The sequence below is a fragment of the Canis lupus genome, chromosome 1, assembly GCF_011100685.1.
Source record: "Canis lupus familiaris isolate Mischka breed German Shepherd chromosome 1, alternate assembly UU_Cfam_GSD_1.0, whole genome shotgun sequence".
In the NCBI taxonomy this organism is placed as follows: domain Eukaryota; kingdom Metazoa; phylum Chordata; class Mammalia; order Carnivora; family Canidae; genus Canis; species Canis lupus.
In genome coordinates this window covers 70,670,675-70,690,501 of record NC_049222.1, presented here as the reverse complement: position 1 = coordinate 70,690,501, position 19,827 = coordinate 70,670,675, and the positions used below count along the sequence as shown (strand labels likewise).

Sequence of the window (19,827 nt, the reverse complement as noted above, 5' to 3'; positions counted from 1 at the left end):
TGTGGTTGTACTTTAATCAACAGCCCTTATATGATATGAAATGTATTGTATGCAGCTTTGCCCACTTTTCCAAAATGAAACTCTTACTGTGATATTCTTTGCATCCTTCTGTAGTGTAAGTTAAGTCAGTGGTCCATAAAAAGCAGTGTGCCTCAGAATTACCTAGAGAGCTCTGCATAAACAAGGGCCCAGAACGATTGCTCATCTACACCTAAGGATTCAAAAATCCTAGAAATTTGACTTGGGCATTGCATTTATGAAGAGTGTCTTCTGAATGAATCAATATGAGATAGTTATCTCCACCTAGCTTAAGAATCAATCCACAATGTTATTAAAAATATTTATTATATGATACATACTAAAGTAAGGAAGAATGAAATAGACCATTCTTTTGGAGGAAATCATAATCCAGGTGAGTAAAGAAGCTCATTCAACAACCGTATGTTATCTGGCACAGATATCTCATTGTTTTTTTGACATGTCCATCAAATTAAAGAGCTTACAAAAGAGAGAAAGTCTAGGGTAAAGTATTCCAAAATTATATTACAGAAGTAGGAATCTATCACAAAACTTATAATGAGTTAATAGTGCTTTCTTTCCTTTTTTTAGCTGAGGTTAGTATTTTATTTTATTTCAAGAACTACCTTTTGCTTTATAATTTATACCATTATAGTTTTTATTACATCTTTTACTTTACTTACGCTTTCTTTTACAACTTTCTTGCTTGTTAAAAAAAAAGTATACTTGACCTGTGTTTTCAAGATCAGCTGGTCAAAGAGTGCCAACCACCCCTATGCACAGAGAAAATCTGTGTATGACTTCTGACTCCTCAAAACCTTAACCACTAATAGCCTATGGTTGACCAAAAGTTGATTAACACATATTTTATAATTTACATGTATTATATACTGTATTTCTACAATAAAGTTAACTAGAGAAAAAATGTTATTAAGAGGAGAAAACACATCTACAATACTTTATTGTATTTATTGAAAAAACCAATGTATAAGTAGATCTGTGCAGTTAAAACCTGTGCTGTTCAAGGGTAAACTGTATTTGAGTTAAAAAAATTCTTCACTGCTCTATCTACTGTCCAAAGGTGGTCATTTATAAAAAACATTTTCAATAAAATTTTTTTCTAGATACTGTATAATTTTGATTTACCTTTTGATAAAATACTTTGTTGAAAGATATATATTCATCACTGATTTTAAGATAGAGGGATTTTAACTTTTCTCATATTGCTTGCAATTTACAGTGTTATTGAACAATAGTATCTATACTTTGTGGAATTGGTCTATAATACGTTTACATTTTCTCAATGTTCCAAGGTCATTTTATTTTGTTTCTTAGAAGATTTATTTATTTATTTGACAGAGAGAGAGAGAGAGAGAGAGAGAGTGTGTAAGCATGGGGGTGGCAGGCAGAGGGAGAGGGAGAAGTGGGCTCCCCACGTAGCAGGGGAGATGCTTAACCGACTGAGCCACCCAGGGCCCCCCCCCCAAGGTTATTTAAAAAGAGGTTTTATTTCTGTTTTCAGAAGAGAGTTTTGAAAGGCACTTAATAGGTTCATTTTATAAAATATGCTATGTATAATGTCTAGACCAGAGGCTGGTACACTTTCTATATAAAAGGCCACAGATAATGTTTTGGGATTTGCGGGTCATGCATCTCTGTTGCAACTGTAGTTGACCCTTAAACAACATGAGGATTAGGGGTGCCAACTCCTCCACACACAGTTGAAAATCTGCATTATGACTTGTGACTCACCAAAAATTTAACTATTAATAGCCTGCCATTGACTGGAAGCCATATAGATAACATAAAGTCAATGAACACATTTTATATGTTACATGTATCATATACTGTGTTCTTACAATAAAGTTAGCTAGAGAAAAAAAACCCATAAACATAAAAAATATTTACAATAATATACTTACTGTATTTATTGAAAAAATTCCACATGGAAGAAAACCTGTGCAGTTTAAGCCTATGTTGTTTGTGTAGTTCAAACCCATGTTACTCAACTCTACCTTGGAGTGTGAATACATAAACAAATAGATATGCCTGTGTTTCCTTACAAAAAAAAAGCAGCAGGCAGGATTTGACCTAGGGGTAGTTTTCTGAGCATTATTCTAGAGTCCACTAGAGTCTGTTATGAAATCAGAGGGACATATTAGGGTCTTCTATACCTAATGTATACCTACTTCTCCTTACAACTCCTGCCAGTTTTTGTTTTATGAATCTTGATAATTTATTTGATGTACTAATATTCAAAACTTTTATATGACCTTAAAATAAAAACTTCTTTAGCTTGGGAAAGACACAAAGAGATAGAAAAATATTCCATACTCATGGATTATAAGAATTAATATTGTGAAAATGTCAATGTTACCCAGGGCAATTTACACGTTTAATGCAATCCCTATCAAAATACCATGGACTTTCTTCAGAGAGTTGGAACAAATTATTTAAGATTTGTCTGGAGTCAGAAAAGACCTCAAATAGCCAGGGGAATATTAAAAAAGAAAACCATACCTGGGGGCATCACAATGCCAAATTTCAGGTTGTACTACAAAGCTGTGGTCATCAAGACTGTGTGGTACTGGCACAAAAACAGACACATAGATCAATGGAACAGAATAGAGAATCCAGAAGTGGACCCTCAACTTTATGGTCAACTAATACTCGACAAAAGACTATCCACTGAAAAAAAGACAGTCTCTTCAATAAATGGTGCTGGGAAAACTGGACATCCACGTGCAGAAAAATGAAACTAGACCACTCTCTTGCACCAGACACAAAGATAAACTCAAAATGGATGAAAGATCTAAATGTGAGACAAGATTCCATCAAAATCCTAGAGGAGAACACAGGCAACACCCTTTTTGAACTCGGCCACAGTAACTTCTTGTAAGATACATCCATGAAGGCAAAAGAAAAAAAGCAAAAATGAACTATTGGGATTTCATCAAGATAAGAAGCTTTTGCACAGCAAAGGATACAGTCAAAAAAACTAACAGACAACCTACAGAATGGGAGAAGATATTTGCAAATGACGTATCAGATAAAAGGCTAGTATCCAAGATCTATAAAGAACTTATGAAACTCAACAGCAAAGAAACAGACAATCCAATCATGAAATGGGCAAAAGACATGAACAGAAATCTCACAGAGGAAGACATAGACATGGCCAATAAGCACATGAGAAAATGCTCTGCATCACTGACCATCAGGGAAATACAAATCAAAACCACAATGAGATACCACCTCACACCAGTGAGAATGGGGCAAATTAACAAGGCAGGAAACCACAAATGTTGGAGAGGATGTGGAGAAAGGGGAACCCTCCTGCACTGTTGGTGGGAAGGTGAATTGGTGCAGCCACTCTGGAAACCTGTGTGGAGGTTCCTCAAAGAGTTAAAAATAGATCTTACCTCCGACCCAGCAATTGTACTGCTGGGGATTTACCCCAAAGATACAGATGCAATGATATGCCAGGACACCTGCACCCCGATGTTTCTAGCAGCAATGTCCACAATAGCCAAACTGTGGAAGGAGCCTCGGTGTCCATCGAAAGATGAATGAATAAAGAAGATGTGGTTTATGTATACAATGGAATATTACTCAGCCATTAGAAATGACAAATACCCACTATTTGCTTCAATGTGGATGGAACTGGGGCGTATTATGCTGAGTGAAATAAGTCAATCGGAGAAGGACAAACATTATATGGTCTCATTCATTTGGGGAATATAAAAAATAGTGAAACGGAATAAAGGGGAAAGGAGAAAAAAATGAGTGGGAAATACCAGAAAGGGAGACAGAACATGAGAGACTCCTAACTCTGGGAAACGAACTAGGGATGGTGGAAAGGGAGGTGGATGGGGGGTGGGGGTTACTGGGTGAGGGGCACTGAGGGGGGCACTGATGGGATGAGCACTTGTTGTTATTCTATATGTTGGCAAATTGAACACCAATAAAAAATAAATTTATTAAAAAAATAAAAACTTCTTTAGCTTTATCAAAATGTCCTTTTTCTCATCTGTTTTTGACATGAATTGAACCTTAAGTATTAGCTAGGTGAATAAATATTGAGTTTTATGCCTTTGGCTTAATAATTGATGACTATATTTCATACTTTGTATATTACTTTGTAGGCATATCTCTGATACAATCTGATGGCATATTATTTTAATAGGTGAATTTAATTCATTTCTATTAATTGATATGGCAGGTGTGTTTACCTTATTGTATATTATGTGGTGTGTTTACATAGCTTTTGTATAAAACATTTAACACAGCAGGCCTGAGACTGTTAACCCTTAGATGGTTGGCTTTTAAGATTAGCCCCTGGCTGACAAATGTGAACTTAGATTTTGAGATGGTTCCCAAAAACCTAGTCTCTAATGAATTTTCCAAGTAGACAACATTTCGTATGTGTTGTCACATTCACTGCTCAGGATATTGGAAGTTCACACCTGGTTTCCTCTGGACTTTGTCCCGTTTCTCTTTGCTAATTTTGCTTTGTCCCAATCATTTCACCTTATAAATCTTAGCTCTGAGTATAACTATATGCTGAGTAACAAAGAATCAATGAATGTGATATGTGGTGGTTGTCCTGGGGACTCTTTTCATTTTTGTATTTGATGTATAGTTGACATACAAGATTACTGGGGAGGACTCTTTATTCAGCTTTGTAAGAAACTTTTCTAGTAACAGGTCTATTATCTTTGCTCTGGCAAACATATTTAACTTCTAACAATTAGGAGGGCTACAGTTTGCCCTAGTAGTCATCCTTTCCAATTATACAATTCCTTAATCATCTATATATTTATATGATATCTAGTAAGTCATTATTATATAATGATAAAATTATGGTTCCTTTCTCTTCTCTGATCTGCTGATTCTTAATTTTAGTTGCTTCATTAACTTTTCTTAGTTTTTATCTTTTTACTGTTAAGTATATGGAGTTTATTATTTAACTTTTCAGCTTCAAATGGAATACTTATTTCCCATTGTTACAGATGAGAATATTAACATGCTTACAATCTACTCCTTGTGCAAGCTGACCCCTTCCACATTTTATTAGATCTATTATTTTTATAATTTCAAATGCAAAAGACTCTAAAAGGATAGTGCTGAAAAATTCAAACTGCTCACTTCCAGCTGATTGCTCTGCTTTGTTCTGTTTTTTTTTTTTTTTTTTTTAAGCTAATCACTTTGGATCTAATTTTCTTGGATGTCTTCTACCAGTATTCAATAACTCACCTGGGGAACTTTCTCTTAGAAATTCTTTCTTTAGTAACCATGGATCTTCTCCTTGTTCCAATGTGAAGATCAGTTCTGGTTTTGTAAAGCAGTACCCTGTAAATGGAAAATAATTTAACACTTGAATTTGCTGCAAAGGTTTCACTATTTCTGAAAATGAAGGAAGATTCAAAAATGGCACATTCAGGGTGCTCACTACAACTTTTCTGGGAGGCGATCATAAAAATGTTTTCTAATGTTTATAAAGGATCAATCTTCTTAAACCCCCAAATCACAAGCCTAAGTAATGTTAAATTCTAAAATGGTCAATGTCTATGTTTTAAATAAGAGATTTCAGAAGAACTTCCTAAACTGGTCCAGTAGAGTAAAAGGAATTGATTTACCTCTCCATATCACACATCTAGCATACAAATTATATACTAATGGGATTTAAACTTTAGACACCAGGCAGTGCAAACAGGGATACTTGAAAACAGAAAAACGAATGAGGTGAGTCCTATTGATTATCGCATGTTGATGTAAAATGAACATAAACTTTAAACAATTTTAAAGAGAAAGGAAGAGGTTTTTTTGAGCCCAAGTCAGGACAATTGCTAGGGGTGTACAATCTTTACAAGCAAGAGAGTGGTCCAGAGAATGAACATTTAGTGCAGGGTTCTTTACATAGAGTTACAGATCCTCAAGAAGGATATTCCAGAAGGTTACAGATTGCATCTTATGTTTTTATTATATTCAAGGCTATGTGATTTGAATCTTATGGGAACCAGGGAGAGTTTTTGTTTTGTTTTTTGTATTTTTATGTTTGGAATGCTCTTTTTTTTTTTTTAAGATTTTATTCATCCATTAATGAAAGACACAGAGAGAGACAGAGAGAGAGAGAGAGAGAGAGAGAGAGAGAGGCAGAGACACAGGCAGAGGGAGAAGCTGGCTCCACGCAGGGAACCTGATGTGGGACTCAATCCCAGGACTCCAGGATCACGCCCTGGGCTGAAGGCCAGCGCTAAACCACTGAGCCACCCAGGGGTCCCCCCACCTTTTTAAAGCAGATGTACAATGTGTGCATGGGGCAGAAATAGAGCCCAGGTTTTGAAGTTTTGCTGAGTCATTCTGGCCTTAATAAATGTTAAAGCATAACTTTCCTGAGAGCTCAGGAGCAGGGCCCATAAACATTACAAACTGAAAATTTCCCTTATCACACAGCCGACTGCAAATAAGAATTTACAGCCTACAAACAATAAAAACCAAAAAAGCCTACCTGATTCAGTAACCTAAAATAACATAAATGAATTAAAGGAAGCCATGACAACTGGAATTGTTAAGGATGAAATACTAAAGAAGGAAAAGGAGCACTGATACTGAGTCTTAAATATTTGCAAAAGAGTCTCCTAAATACTAACTGGTGTAAATTAACAAAAATACTCAAGGATGAGGAAAGACCAGTGAAAAAGAGCAGACTTAAAAAAATCATCAAAGCCATACACAGATGTAAGAAGTTTCTGTTGCCACTAGCCAAGGTAGAAAAATCTACTTCATGGCCAATGGAAAATACCAGAAAGATGTTTATTGCTTAATAGTGGAGCCAAATTAGTCTTAAAATGAGCTCTAATCTAACAAAACAAAGCTTAAAGCAACCGTTAAAATGATCAAATCAATTCCAAGTAACTTAACTAATTAACCAGAAAAGGCCTCAAAAGATTTAAAATAATAAAACAAAAGTAGTAGCTAATAATCTAAAATTCACAACACTCTTCACCAATAAAAAAAATACCTAGTTATGAATAGAAGTAGGGATATACAACCCTTACTGGAGAGAAAATTAATTAGTAGCGACAGAGTAGGAAATGCATATGATAAAGCTAATAATAAAGGCTACTTGAAACAGTAAATATGTATCATATGTTCAAGAAGAGAAAGAAAACATTAACATGATGAAAACAAGCAGGAACTTACTTAAAAAGTTCCTGTTTGAAGAATATATGAAATGAGAAAACTAACCAACCAACAAGAAACAAGGAAACATTAAAGAGGATTAAGATACCATATAAGAAAAGATAAATAACATAATGGATGACTTTAAGGCATGAAAGAAAAAGAAACCCACAGTGAAAAAAGACTGTAAATAATAGTAATAATAATAATAATAATAATAATAAACAGAATTCTGTGACCCATGTGATAATAAATCAAGTAATTTAACACATACGTAATAAATATTTCAGAAGAAAAAGATAAAAACATTTGAAGAAATAATGGAAAAGTGTTCAAACTTTGATGAAGTGTACAAAAAAATCCTAAAAGCTTAATGAATTAAGGAGAAGAAACATGAAGAAATCCACACCAGGGTATACTGTAATCAAACTGCTAAAAACCACTGATAAACAGAAAATCAGCAATTCTATATGTTATTGAGTGCTAAATAAAATAAATGTTCTCTTGATCCCTGTTATCAATTTCATCCTTCTCCTTACCTACCTCCCTTCTGGCAACCACTAGTTTCTTCTCTGTATTTGTTTGTTCTTTTTCTTTGTCCTTTTTTGGGCTGTTCATTTGTTTTGTTTCTTAAATTTCAAGATGAGTGAAATCATATGATATTGATCTTTTACCTGATTGTTTCGTTTCACTTAACATTATACCCTCTCGATCTATCCATGTAATTGCAAATGGCAAAATCTCATTTGATGAAGAGAAAACTTAAAGAAGGCAGAGAAAGGTATAGTGTATATTAAGGAAAAAAGAATGCTTACTTCTTGTCAGCAATTATATATGCCAAAAGACAATGAAGTGACAATTTTAAAGAACTAAAAGAAGTCAACCTATAATTCTATATTTAGCAAATATAAGACATTTTCAGACAAAAGCTGAATTTATAACCAATTGACAAACATTACAGGAGAAGCTTAAAAACAAAAAAGAGCTTCAGACAGAAGAAACATGGTATCAGGTGGAAATTTGGATTTCTACATAGAAATACAGAGCACCACAATCTGGAAACATGATGATAAATATAAAATGCACTTTACTCGTTTTTAGAAATTTTTATTTATTTTTTAGTTTTTAAAAATATTTTATATATTTTTTAAGATTTTATTTATTTATTCATGAGAGGCACGGAGAGAGAGAGAGGTAGAGACACAAGCAGAGGGAGAAGCAGGCTCCATGCAGGGAGCCCGATGTGGGATTCAATCCCGGTTCTCCAGGATCACACCCCTGGCTGCAGGTGGCACTAAACCACTGCGCCATCGGGGCTGCCCCATTTTTAGAACTTTTTAAAAAATGGTACATTATCTTTTAAAATAACAACAGCAATATACTGTAAGGTTTGTAACATATATACATATCATGTATACGTATGTGTATGTAAAATATATGACAACAGCACATAAGATGAAAGGTAAAAAGTGGGCAATTACAAAATTTTCATAAATGAAATAATTTGAAGGTAGATTGTGTTAAGTAAAATTATTTGAAGGTAGATTGTGTTAAGTAAAAGTTGTATGCTGCAAATGTTAAAGCAAACACATATCCATAGGAGAGGCAAAGCTAGTTAATTACTGATATAAATGTAATGAAAGCATTAAGAACATACAGTTAGGGGATTCCTGGGTGGCTCAGCAGTTTAGTGTCTGCCTTTGGCCCAGGGTGTGCTTCTGGAGTCTCGGGATCGAGTCCCACATCAGGCTCCCTGAATGGAGTCTGCTTCTCCCTCTGCCTTTGTCTCTACCTCTCAATCTCTCTCTCTCTCTCTCTCTGTCTCTCATGAATAAAGTCTTTTAAGAAAAATAAATAAAATCATACAGTTAACCCAAAGAAAGCAGCCAAAGCAGAAAAATGGGGAAAAATAGATAGCAAAAATAATAAATAGCCATATATGGTACATTTACTATAAAATGGAAGTGGTCTGATCATTATTTTTTTAATAATAAATTTATTTTTTATTGGTGTTCAATTTACCAACATACAGAATAACACCCAGTGCTCAACTTTTCAAGTGCCCCCTCAGTGCCCGTCACCCATTCACCCCCACCCCCCGCCCTCCTCCCCTTCCATCACCCCTAGTTTGTTTCCCAGAGTTAGGAGTCTTTATGTTCTGTCTCCCTTTCTGATATTTCCTACCCATCTCTTCTCCCTTCCCTTCTATTCCCTTTCACTATTATTTATATTCCCCAAATGAATGAGAACATACAATGTTTGTCCTTAACCGATTGACTTACTTCACTCAGCATAATACATTCCAGTTCCATCCACGTTGAAGCAAATGGTGGGTATTTGTCGTTTCTAATGGCTCAGTAAAATTCCATTGTATACATAAACCACATCTTTATCCATTCATCTTTCGACGGACACCAAGGCTCCTTCCACAGTTTGGCTATCGTGGACATTGCTGCTATAAACATCGGGGCGCAGGTGTCCTGGCGTTTCACTGCATCTGTATCTTTGGGGTAAATCCCCAACAGTGCAATTGCTGGGTCGTAGGGCAGGTCTATTTTTAACTCTTTGAGGAACCTCCACACAGTTTTCCAGAGTGGCTGCACCAGTTCACATTCCCACCAACAGTGTAAGAGGGTTCCCTTTTCTCCGCATCCTCTCCAACATTTGTGGTTTCCTGCCTTGTTAATTGTCCCCATTCTCACTGGTGTGAGGTGGTATCTCATTGTGGTTTTGATTTGTATTTCCCTGATGGCAAGTGATGCAGAGCATTTTCTCATGTGCATGTTGGTCATGTCTATGTCTTCCTCTGTGAGATTTCTGTTCATGTCTTTTGCCCATTTCATGATTGGATTGTTTATTTCTTTGCTGCTGAGTTTCATAAGTTCTTTATAGATCTTGGAAACTAGTCCTTTATCTGATACGTCATTTGCAAATATCTTCTCCCATTCTGTAGGTTGTCTTTGAGTTTTGTTGACTGTATCCTTTGCTGTGCAGAAGCTTCTTATCTTGATGAAGTCCCAATAGTTCATTTTTGCTTTTGTTTCTTTTGCCTTTGTGGATGTATCTTGCAAGAAGTTACTGTGGCCGAGTTCAAAAAGGGTGCTGCCTGTGTTCTCCTCTAGGATTTTGATGGAATCTTGTCTCACATTTAGATCTCTCATCAATTTTGAGTTTATCTTTGTGTATGGTGAAAGAGAGTGGTCTATTTTCATTCTTCTGCATGTGGATGTCCAATTTTTCCAGCACCATTTATTGAAGAGACTGTCTTTCTTCCAGTGGATAGTCTTTCCTCCTTTATCGAATATTAGTTGACCATAAAGTTCAGGGTCCACTTCTGGGTTCTCCATTCTGTTCCATTGATCTATGTGTCTGTTTTTGTGCCAGTACCACACTGTCTTGATGATCACAGCTTTGTAGTACAACCTGAAATCTGGCATTATGATGCCCCCAGATATGTTTTTCTTTTTTAAAATTCCCCCAGTTATTCCGGGTCCAACTCCTGGTTTTGTTGATCTGTTCCACAGTTCTTCTGGTCTCGATTTTGTTGAGTTCTGCTCGAATCTTTATTAACTCTCTTCTTCTGCTGGGTGTAGGATCTATTTGCTGTTTTTTCTCTAGCTCCTTCAGGTGTAAGGCTAGCTTTTGTATTTGAGTTCTTTCCAGTTTTTGGATGGATGCTTGTATTGAGATGTATTTCCCCCTCAGGACTGCTTTTGCTGTATCCCAAAGATTTTAAACGGTTGTATCTTCATTCTCATTAGTTTCCATGAATCTTTTTAATTCTTCCTTAATTTCCTGGTTGACCCTTTCATCTTTCAGCAGGATGGTCCTTAACCTCCACGTGTTTGAGGTCCTTCCAAACTTCTTGTTGTGATTGAGTTCTAATTTCAAGGCCTTATGGTCTGAGAATATGCAGGGGACAATCCCAATCTTTTGGTATCGGTTCAGACCCGATTTGTGACCCAGTATGTGGTCTATTCTGGAGAAAGTTCCATGTGCACTTGAGAAGAATGTGTATTCAGTTGAGTTTGGATGTAAACTTCTGTAGATATCTGTGAAATCCATCTGATCCAGTGTATCATTTAAAGCTCTCGTTTCTTTGGAGATGTTGTGCTTAGAAGTCCTATCCAGTATAGAAAGAGCTAGATTGAAGTCACCAAGTATAAGTGTATTATTATCTAAGTATTTCTTCACTTTGGTTAATAATTGATTGATATATTTGGCAGCTCCCACATTCGAGGCATATATATTGAGGACTGTTAAGTCCTCTTGTTGGATAGATCCTTTAAGTATGATATAGTGTCCCGCTTCATCTCTCACTACAGTCTTCGGGGTAAATTTTAGTTTATCTGATATAAGGATGGCTACCCCTGCTTTCTTTTGAGGACCATTCCAATGGTAAATGGTTTTCCAAACTTTTATTTTCAGGCTGTAGGTGTCCTTCTGTCTAAAATGAGTCTCTTGTAGACAGCAAATAGATGGGTCCTGCTTTTTTATCCAGTCTGAAACCCTGCGCCTTTTGATGGGGTCATTAAGCCCGTTCACATTCAGAGTTACTATTGAGAGATATGAGTTTAGTGTCATCATGACATCTATTCAGTCTTTGTTTTTCTGGATTGTTCCACTGAACTTCTTCTTAAAGGGGAATTTTAAGAGTCCCCCTTAAAATTTCTTGCAGAGCTGGTTTGGAGGTCACATTTTTTTCAGTTCCCGCCTGTGTTGAAGCTCTTTATCTCTCCTTCCATTTTGAATGAGAGCCTTGCTGGATAAAGTATTCTTGGTTGCATGTTCATCTCTTAGGACCCTGAATATATCCTGCCAGCCCTTTCTGGCCTGCCAGGTCTCTGTGGAGAGGTCTGATGTTAATCTGATATTTCTTCCCATATAAGCCAGGGATTTCTGGTCTCTTGCTGCTTTAAGGATCTTCTCTTTATCTTTGGAATTTGCAAGCTTCACTATTAAATGTCGAGGTGTTGAACGGTTTTTATTGATTTTATGGGGGGATATCTCTATTTCCTGGATCTGAATGCCTGTTTCCCTTCCCAGATTAGGAACGTTTTCAGCTATGATTTGTTCAAATACATATTCTGGCCCTCTGTCCCTTTCGGTGCCCTCGGAAACCCCAATTAAACGTAGGTTTCTCTTCCTCAGGCTGTCGTTTATTTTCCTTAATCTATCCTCATGGTCTTTTAATTGTTTGTCTCTTTTTTCCTCAGTTTCCCTCTTTGCCATCAACTTGTCTTCTATGTTACTCACTCGTTCTTCCACCTCGTTAACCCGCGTCGTTAGGACTTCTAGTTTGGATTGCATCTCATTCAATTGATTTTTTTCATTGAATTGACTTTTAATTTCTGCCTGATTAGATCTAAATTTTACAGTCATGAAGTCTCTTGAGTCCTTTATGCTTTTTTCTAGAGCCACCAGTAGCTGTATAATAGTGCTTTTAAATTGGCTTTCTGACATTGAATTGTAATCCAGATTTTGTAACTCTGTGGGAGAGAGGACTGTTTCTGATTCTTTCTTTTGAGGTGAGGTTTTCCTTCTAGTCATTTTGCTCAGTGCAGAGTGGTCAAAAACAAGTTTTATTGGGAGAAGGAGAAAAAGAGAGGAGAGAAAGAAGGAAAGAAAAGAGAAAAAAGAGAAAAGAGAAAAGGAAGAAAAAAAAAGAAAAAAGAGAAGAAAAAGACAAAGATAAAGAAAGAAAGGAAAAAAGGGGTGGTAGAAGCAAACAGAAATCAAAAAGCAAACACACACACACACACACACACACACACACACACAAAACACGGTGATGTATCTTCTGACTCTGTATACTTTATGTCCCTTGACATCCCCTGGAACTTGTTCGTTTAGCTGGTCTTCTGGGGGAGGGGCCTGTTGTACTGGTTTTCAGGTGTTTGCACTTGGGGGAGCTGCTCTGCCCCCTGCCTGGTGCAGGGCTCAGTGGGGGTTGTTTACCCCGTGAGGCCCCAGGAGGAACAACCACAGTGGCCAGGCCAGCTCTGGAGCCCTGGATTCAGCTCCCACAGTAACTACGGAGCTCAGTCTGCAGGGGCCTGGAGGCTTCAGGGGAGGGGCCGCTGATCTGCTCACCTCGGGGCAGGAGTGTCCTTGCTGTCCTGGGCCCTCCCGGCCTCTGCGTGTCCCGGGGGGAGGCCGGATCCTGGGCTGTGTCCCGGCGCCCTGTGCTCCCGGGCCTGCACTGTTGGATTCGTGCTCCCGCCTCGCAGTCCCCTCTCCGCGGAGCTGCCACCCGAGACTCTCCGAGCTGCTCCCGGAGCCGAGCAGCCCCCTCCGTACGGAGCCTCTTCCTCTGCCCGAGCCCCTCCGAGCTGCTCCCGGCCGCGTAGCCCCCTCCGCAAAGCCGCCCCCCGAGTCCCTCCGAGCTGCTCCCCGTCCCGCCGTGCGCGCTGCAGCCCTTTAGGGAGCTCAGCGCACTCTCCTGGGCACAGAGGTGTTAGTGTCCCAGGGAGCCTGAGGGCATCCCCGCCCCCCTGGGGTCCTGCTCTAACTCCCTAAGAGCTCCTTTCTGCCCGGGAAGATTGGTGAAGCTCCTGCTTCTCAGGGCGGAGCTCTCCTGTCCTGGGGTCACTCGCCTCGGCCTTAGCTCGGCTCCTTGCAGGGCCCCTCCCCCTTGGATGCCTTTTGTTTATTTATTTCTTTTTCCCCGTCTTCCTACCTTGATAGAAGCCTGAACTCTTCTCACTGTAGCTTTCCAGCTGTTCTCTCTTTAAATCTCAGGCCGAATTCGTAGATTATCAGGTGATTTGAAGGTTATCTATGTAATTTGGTGGGGACAGGTGATTTGAGGACCCTACTCTTCCGCCATCTTGCCCCTCCCTCCTGGTCTGATCATTACAATTAAAAGGCAGAGATTTATAGACTGAATATAAAAGCCAGATGCAAATGTATGCTGTCTATGAGGATAGAAAGCAAAATTCCTTAATATACTGTACCCAATTTTCTCTACTGTTAACATTACTAGCAGATTTGTCACAACTAATAATAAAATGTTGGCAATTATTAAATAAAGCCCATACTTTATTCAGATTTTTCCCCTTAATCTCATTTTTCTGTTCCACAATTCCATCAAGGGTATCACATTACATTTAGTTATCATGTCTCCTTAGATTTCTCTAGATTATGAATGACTTGCCTTGGTTTTGGTACCCTCACAGTTTAGAAGATATTGTAGAAAATCCTACACTGTAGTCTTGTCTGAAGTGTTTTGGGGATAAAAATGGAGTTAGTGTTTGGGGATAAAGACTAGAGGCAAAAGGACTGCTATCCTTATCCTGTCTTATGTTATCAACATGACATCATTTTCTTTTAACTTTTTATTTAAATCCTAGTTAGTTAACATACGGTGCAATACTGCATTCAGAAGAAATCAGTGGTTCATCACTTACACACAATACTCAATGCTCATCATAACAAGTGCCCAGCTTAATACCCAACATCCAAATGGATGAGGCTATCGTCTGCACACTTCCCTCTATCAACCCTGTTTGTTGTTGTTGTTGTTGTTGTTTTTAGATTTCATTAATTTGAGAGGGGGAGAGAGAGAGTGAGCAAAGCAGGGGGAGGGAGAAGCTGACTCCACACTGAGCAGGCAGCCCCATGCAGGGCTGGATCCCAGGATTCCAAGGTCATTACCTAAGCCTAACGTAGATACTTAACTGAGCCACCAAGGCTCCCGTCTTTTTTAAGGTATATGTTCACAGCTACAAATTTCCATCTTAGTGTTACTGTGACCACATCCTGTAAGGTTTTGTATGCTGTGTTTTCATTTTTATTCTGTTAAGGTATTTTCTATCTAATTTCCCTGGTGATTTTTCTTTGACTCATTGGTTGTTTAAAAGTGTGATGTTTATTTTCCATTTATTCATGACATTCATTTTCCTTCTGTTATGCTTTAGTTTCATTAATTGATTGGAACAAAGAACTGCATGTGATTAAAATTTTTAAAATGTATTAAGACTTGTTTTGGGGGGGCACCTGGGTGGCTCAGTGGTTGAGTATCTGACTTCATCTCAGGGCATGATCCTGGGATCGAGGCTGACATCAGGCTCCCCATGGGGAGCCTACTTCTCCCTCTGCCTATGTCTTTGCTTCTCTGTGTCTCCCATGAATAAATAAACAAAATCTTAAAAAAAAAAAAAAGGCTTGTTTTGGTCTATTGCAGAGAATGGACCATATGCACATGAAAAATACGTAGTGTACTGTAGCCGACTGGAGTCTTCTATACATCTGTTAGGTCCAATTAGCTTCTAGTGTTGTTCAAGGCCCATTTTTGGTTGTTCAATCCATTATTGAAAGTGATGTATTAAAGTGTTTATTGCTGTACAACTATGTGTTTCTCTCTTCAGTTATGTTTATGCTTGCTTATATAATTGGTTCATAGTTCTTGTATCTTCTTTGTGAATCAACACTTCTATCAATATATAATGTTCTTTTCCATCTCTTGTAACAGCTTCTTACTTAAAGTCTACTTTGTCTGATATTATTATAGCCTCTACTCTCTTTTGGTTACTCTTTGCATAATATATCTTTTTCCATCTTTCATTTTCAACTTCTTTGTGTCTTTAACTCTAAATTGTCTCTTGTAGACAACACAGTTTGATCATTTGAAAAAAAAATTCTGCCAATCTCTTAATTTTTTTTCATTTAAATTCAACATACAATGTATTATTAGTTTCGAGGGTAGAATTTAGTGATTCATAATTTGCATGTGACATCCAGCACCCATTACATTAACTGCAATCCTTAAAGACCATCGCCCAATTAACCTACCTTCCTGCCCACCTCCCTACCAGCAACTGTTTGTTCCCTATAGTTAAGAGTCTCGTATAGTTTGCCTCTGTTTTTATCTTATTTTTTTCTTCCCTTCCCGTATGTTCATCTGTTTTGTTTCTTAAATTCCACAATGACTGAAATCATATGGTATTTGTCTTTCTCTAACTAACTGATTTCACTTAGCATAATACATAGTGGTTCAATCCACATCACTGCAAATGGCAAAGCTTCATTCCTTTTGATGGCTGAGGAACATCCCACACATACTCCCTCCTCCCACATCTTTATCCATTCATCTGTTGATGGACATTTGGGCATTTGGCTACTGTGGACATTGCTGATATATACACTGGAGTACTTGTGCCCCTTTGAATCTCTATTTTTGTATCCTTCGGTTATATACCAGTACTGCAATTGCTGGGTCGTAGGGAAGATCTACTTTTAACTTGTTGAGGAACCTCCACACAGGTTTCCAGAGTGGCTGCACCAGTTCACATTCCCACCAACAGTGCAAGAGCATTCCCCTTTCTCCACATCCTCTCCAACATTTGTGGTTTCCTGCCACGTTAATTTCCCCCATTCTCACTGGTATTAGGTGGTATCTCATTGTGGTTTTGATTTGTATTTCCTTGATGGCAAGTGATGCAGAGCATTTTCTCATGTGCTTGTTGGCCATGTCTATGTCTTCCTCTGTGAGATTTCTGTTCATGTCTTTTGCCCATTTCATGATTGGATTGTTTGTTTCTTTGCTGTTGAGTTTCAAAGGTTCTTTATAGATCTTGGATACTAGCCCTTTATCTGATACGTCATTTGCAAATATCTTCTCCCATCCTGTAGGTTGTCTTTTAGTTTTGTTGACTGTGTCTTTTGCTGTGCAGAAGCTTCGTATCTTGAAGTCCCAATAGTTCATTTTTGCTTTTGTTTCTCTTGCCTTCGTGGATGTATCTTGCAAGAAGTTCCTGTGGCTGAGTTCAAAAAGGGTGTTGCCTGTGTTCTCTTCTAGGATTTTGATGGAATCTTGTCTCACATTTAGATCTTTCATCCATTTTGAGTTTATCTTTGTGTATGGTGCAAGACAGTGGGCTAGTTTCATTCTTCTGCATGTGGATGTCCAATTTTCCCAGCACCATTTATTGAAGAGACTGTCTTATTTCCAGTGGATAGTCTCTCCTGCTTTGTCAATTATTAGTTGACCATAGAGTTGAGGGACTACTTCTGGATTCTCTACTCTGTTCCACTGATCTATGTGTCTGTTATTGTGCCAGTACCACACTGTCTTGATGATCACAGCTTTGTAGTATAACCTGAAATCTGGCATTGTGATGCCCCAAGTTATGGTTTTCTTCTTTAATATTCCCTTGGCTATCGGGTTATTCTTGACTGCATGTTCTTCTCATTTAGGACCTTGAATATATCCTGTCAGTCCTTTCTGGCCTGCCAGGTCTCTGTGGAGAGGTCTGCTGTTAACTTAATACTTCTCCCCATAAAGGTTAGGGATTTCTTGTCTCTTGCTGCTTTAAGGATCTTCCTTTATCTTTGGAATTTACAAGTTTCACTATTACATGTCAGGGTGTTGAACGGTTTTTATTGATTTTAGGGGGTGATCTCTGTATCTCCTCGATCTGAATGCCTGTTTCCCTCCTCAAGTTAGGGAAGTTCTCAGGTGTGATTTGTTCAAATACACTTTCTATCCTGTCCCTTTCGGTGCCCTCTGGAACCCCAATTAAATGTAGATTTTTCCTTCTGAGGTTGTCATTTATTTCCCTTAACCTTTCCTCATGATCTTTTAATTGGTTTTCTCTTTTTTCCTTAGCTTCCTTCCTTGCGATCAACTTGTCTTCCAAGTCACTCACTCGTTCTTCTACCTCATTAACCCTCATTGTTAGGACCTCCAATTTGGATTGCGTCTCATTTAATTGATTTTTAAATTTCAGCCTGATTAGATCTAAATTCTGCAATCATAAAGTCTCTTGATTCCTTTATGCTTTTTTCCAGAGCCACCAGTAGCCTTGTAATTGTTCTTCTGAATTGGCTTTCTCACATTGAATTGTAATCCAAATTTTGTAACTCTGTGGGAATGAGTACTATTTTTGATTCTTTTGTGGTAAGTTTTTCCTTCTAGTCATTTTGCTCAGTGCAGAGTGGCTAAAAACAAGTTGTACTGGAAAAAGGAAAAAGGTAAAAAAAGAAAGGGGAAAACAAAAACAAAAAAATAAGGAGGGGTATCCTCTGATTCTATATACTGTAAGTACCTTGACTTCCCCTGGAGCTTTCCATCACTACTGCTTGGTTAAGAACTTGCTCTTCAAAAAAAAAAAAAAAAAAAAAAAAAAAAAAAGAAAGAAAGAAAGAAAGAAAGAAAAAGAAAAAATAAAGAAAGAACTTGCTCTTGTCCTTCCAGCTGGTCTTCTGGGGGAGGCGCCTGCTGTGCTGATTCTCAGGTGTGTGCACCTGGGGGAGCTGCCCTGGCCCTGACAGGTGCACCGTTTAGTGGAAGCTGTTTATCCTGTGAGGCCCCTGATCACTGGCGGCTCGGCTCAGACCCAGGCACAAGATGACACCAGGAGGAAGAACAATAGTGGCAGCAGCCAGCTCTCCTGCCCCCGAGTCAACTCCAGTAGTAACTACTGCAGTTGGCAGTCCACAGGGGTCTGGATTCACTGGGGGTGGGGGCGGAGATCTGCACAGCTCAGGGGCGCCGTGAGGCAGGAGTGTCCATGCTGTCCTGTGTCCTCCTGGCCTCCGCCTGTCCCAAGGGGAGTGCCTGATCCTGGGCTGTGTCCTCTGGTGCCTTGGGCTCCCAGGCCGTGGGGCCCCCTCCACACAGAGCCACCGCCTGAATTGCTCTCAGGCCACGCAGCCCCCTCTGTGAGGAACTGCTGCCTGAGTTGCTTCCAGGCACGGCAGACCCCTCCGCAGACCTGCTGCCTGAGCTGTGGCCTGAGCTGCTTCTGGGGCACACAGCCCCCTCCGCAGGGAGCCACCGCCTGAGCTACTCCCAAGGTACCACGGGGCGGGTGCTCCAGCCCTTTCAGAAGCTCGGCTGGCGGTGTGTGGTGTGCTCTTCCCAGGGCACAGTTTCTGTGTTATTGACCCAGGGAACCTGGGGGCTCCACTGCCCCTCCTGGGATCCTGCCCAAGTTCCCTGCGAGCGCCTTTCCCTCCGGGAAGATTGGTAAGCTTTCTGCTTCTCTAGGACTGGACTTTCCTGTCCAGGAGGCTTTTGCCGCCCTGCCTTATCCCGGCTCCTTGCGGGGCCCCTCCCCCACTGGATGCTTTTTCCTTTCTTTCTTTCCGTCTTCCTACCTTGATAGAAGCACGAACTCTTCTCACTGTAGCATTCCAACTCTTCTCTCTTTAAATCTCAGGCCAAATTTGTAGGTTTTAGGGATGACTTGAAAGTTATCTAGGTAAGTTGGTGGGGACAGGTGACTTGGGGATCCTACTCTTCCACCATCTTGCACATATAGTGTAATTATTGAAAAGTATGTACTTACTGCTATTTTGTTGCTTTTGTTGTTCTTTGTTCCTTCCTTCTCTTGCTCTCTTCTTTCACTGCTCACCAGCTTTCTTTAGTGATATACTGGGATTCCTTGCTCTTTCTTTTTTGCATATGTTACTGGTTTCTTATTTGTGATTACCATTCAGTGTGTACATCATGTCCTATGTATATAGCAGTCTATATTAAATTGATATTTTCTTAAGTTTGAACCATTCTTGACTCCCTCCCACTCACCTACCTCCCTTTTTAGGTATATGGTGTCATACTTTATCTCCTTTTATTTTCTAAGTTTTTTGACTGATTTTTATAGATACTTATTTTTATTGCTC

General features: G+C 39.0%; 1 protein-coding gene across 1 annotated transcript in view; it reads right to left on the bottom strand.

The window, feature by feature from the left end:
- ZNF782 (zinc finger protein 782) overlaps positions 1 to 19,827 on the bottom strand; it is a 57,911-nt gene that overhangs the window by 4,820 nt on the left and 33,264 nt on the right. The window contains exon 4 of the mRNA XM_038526809.1: positions 5,272 to 5,367. Within this exon, the coding sequence (XP_038382737.1) occupies positions 5,272 to 5,367 (96 nt within the window). The remainder of the gene's footprint in view (positions 1 to 5,271; positions 5,368 to 19,827) is intronic.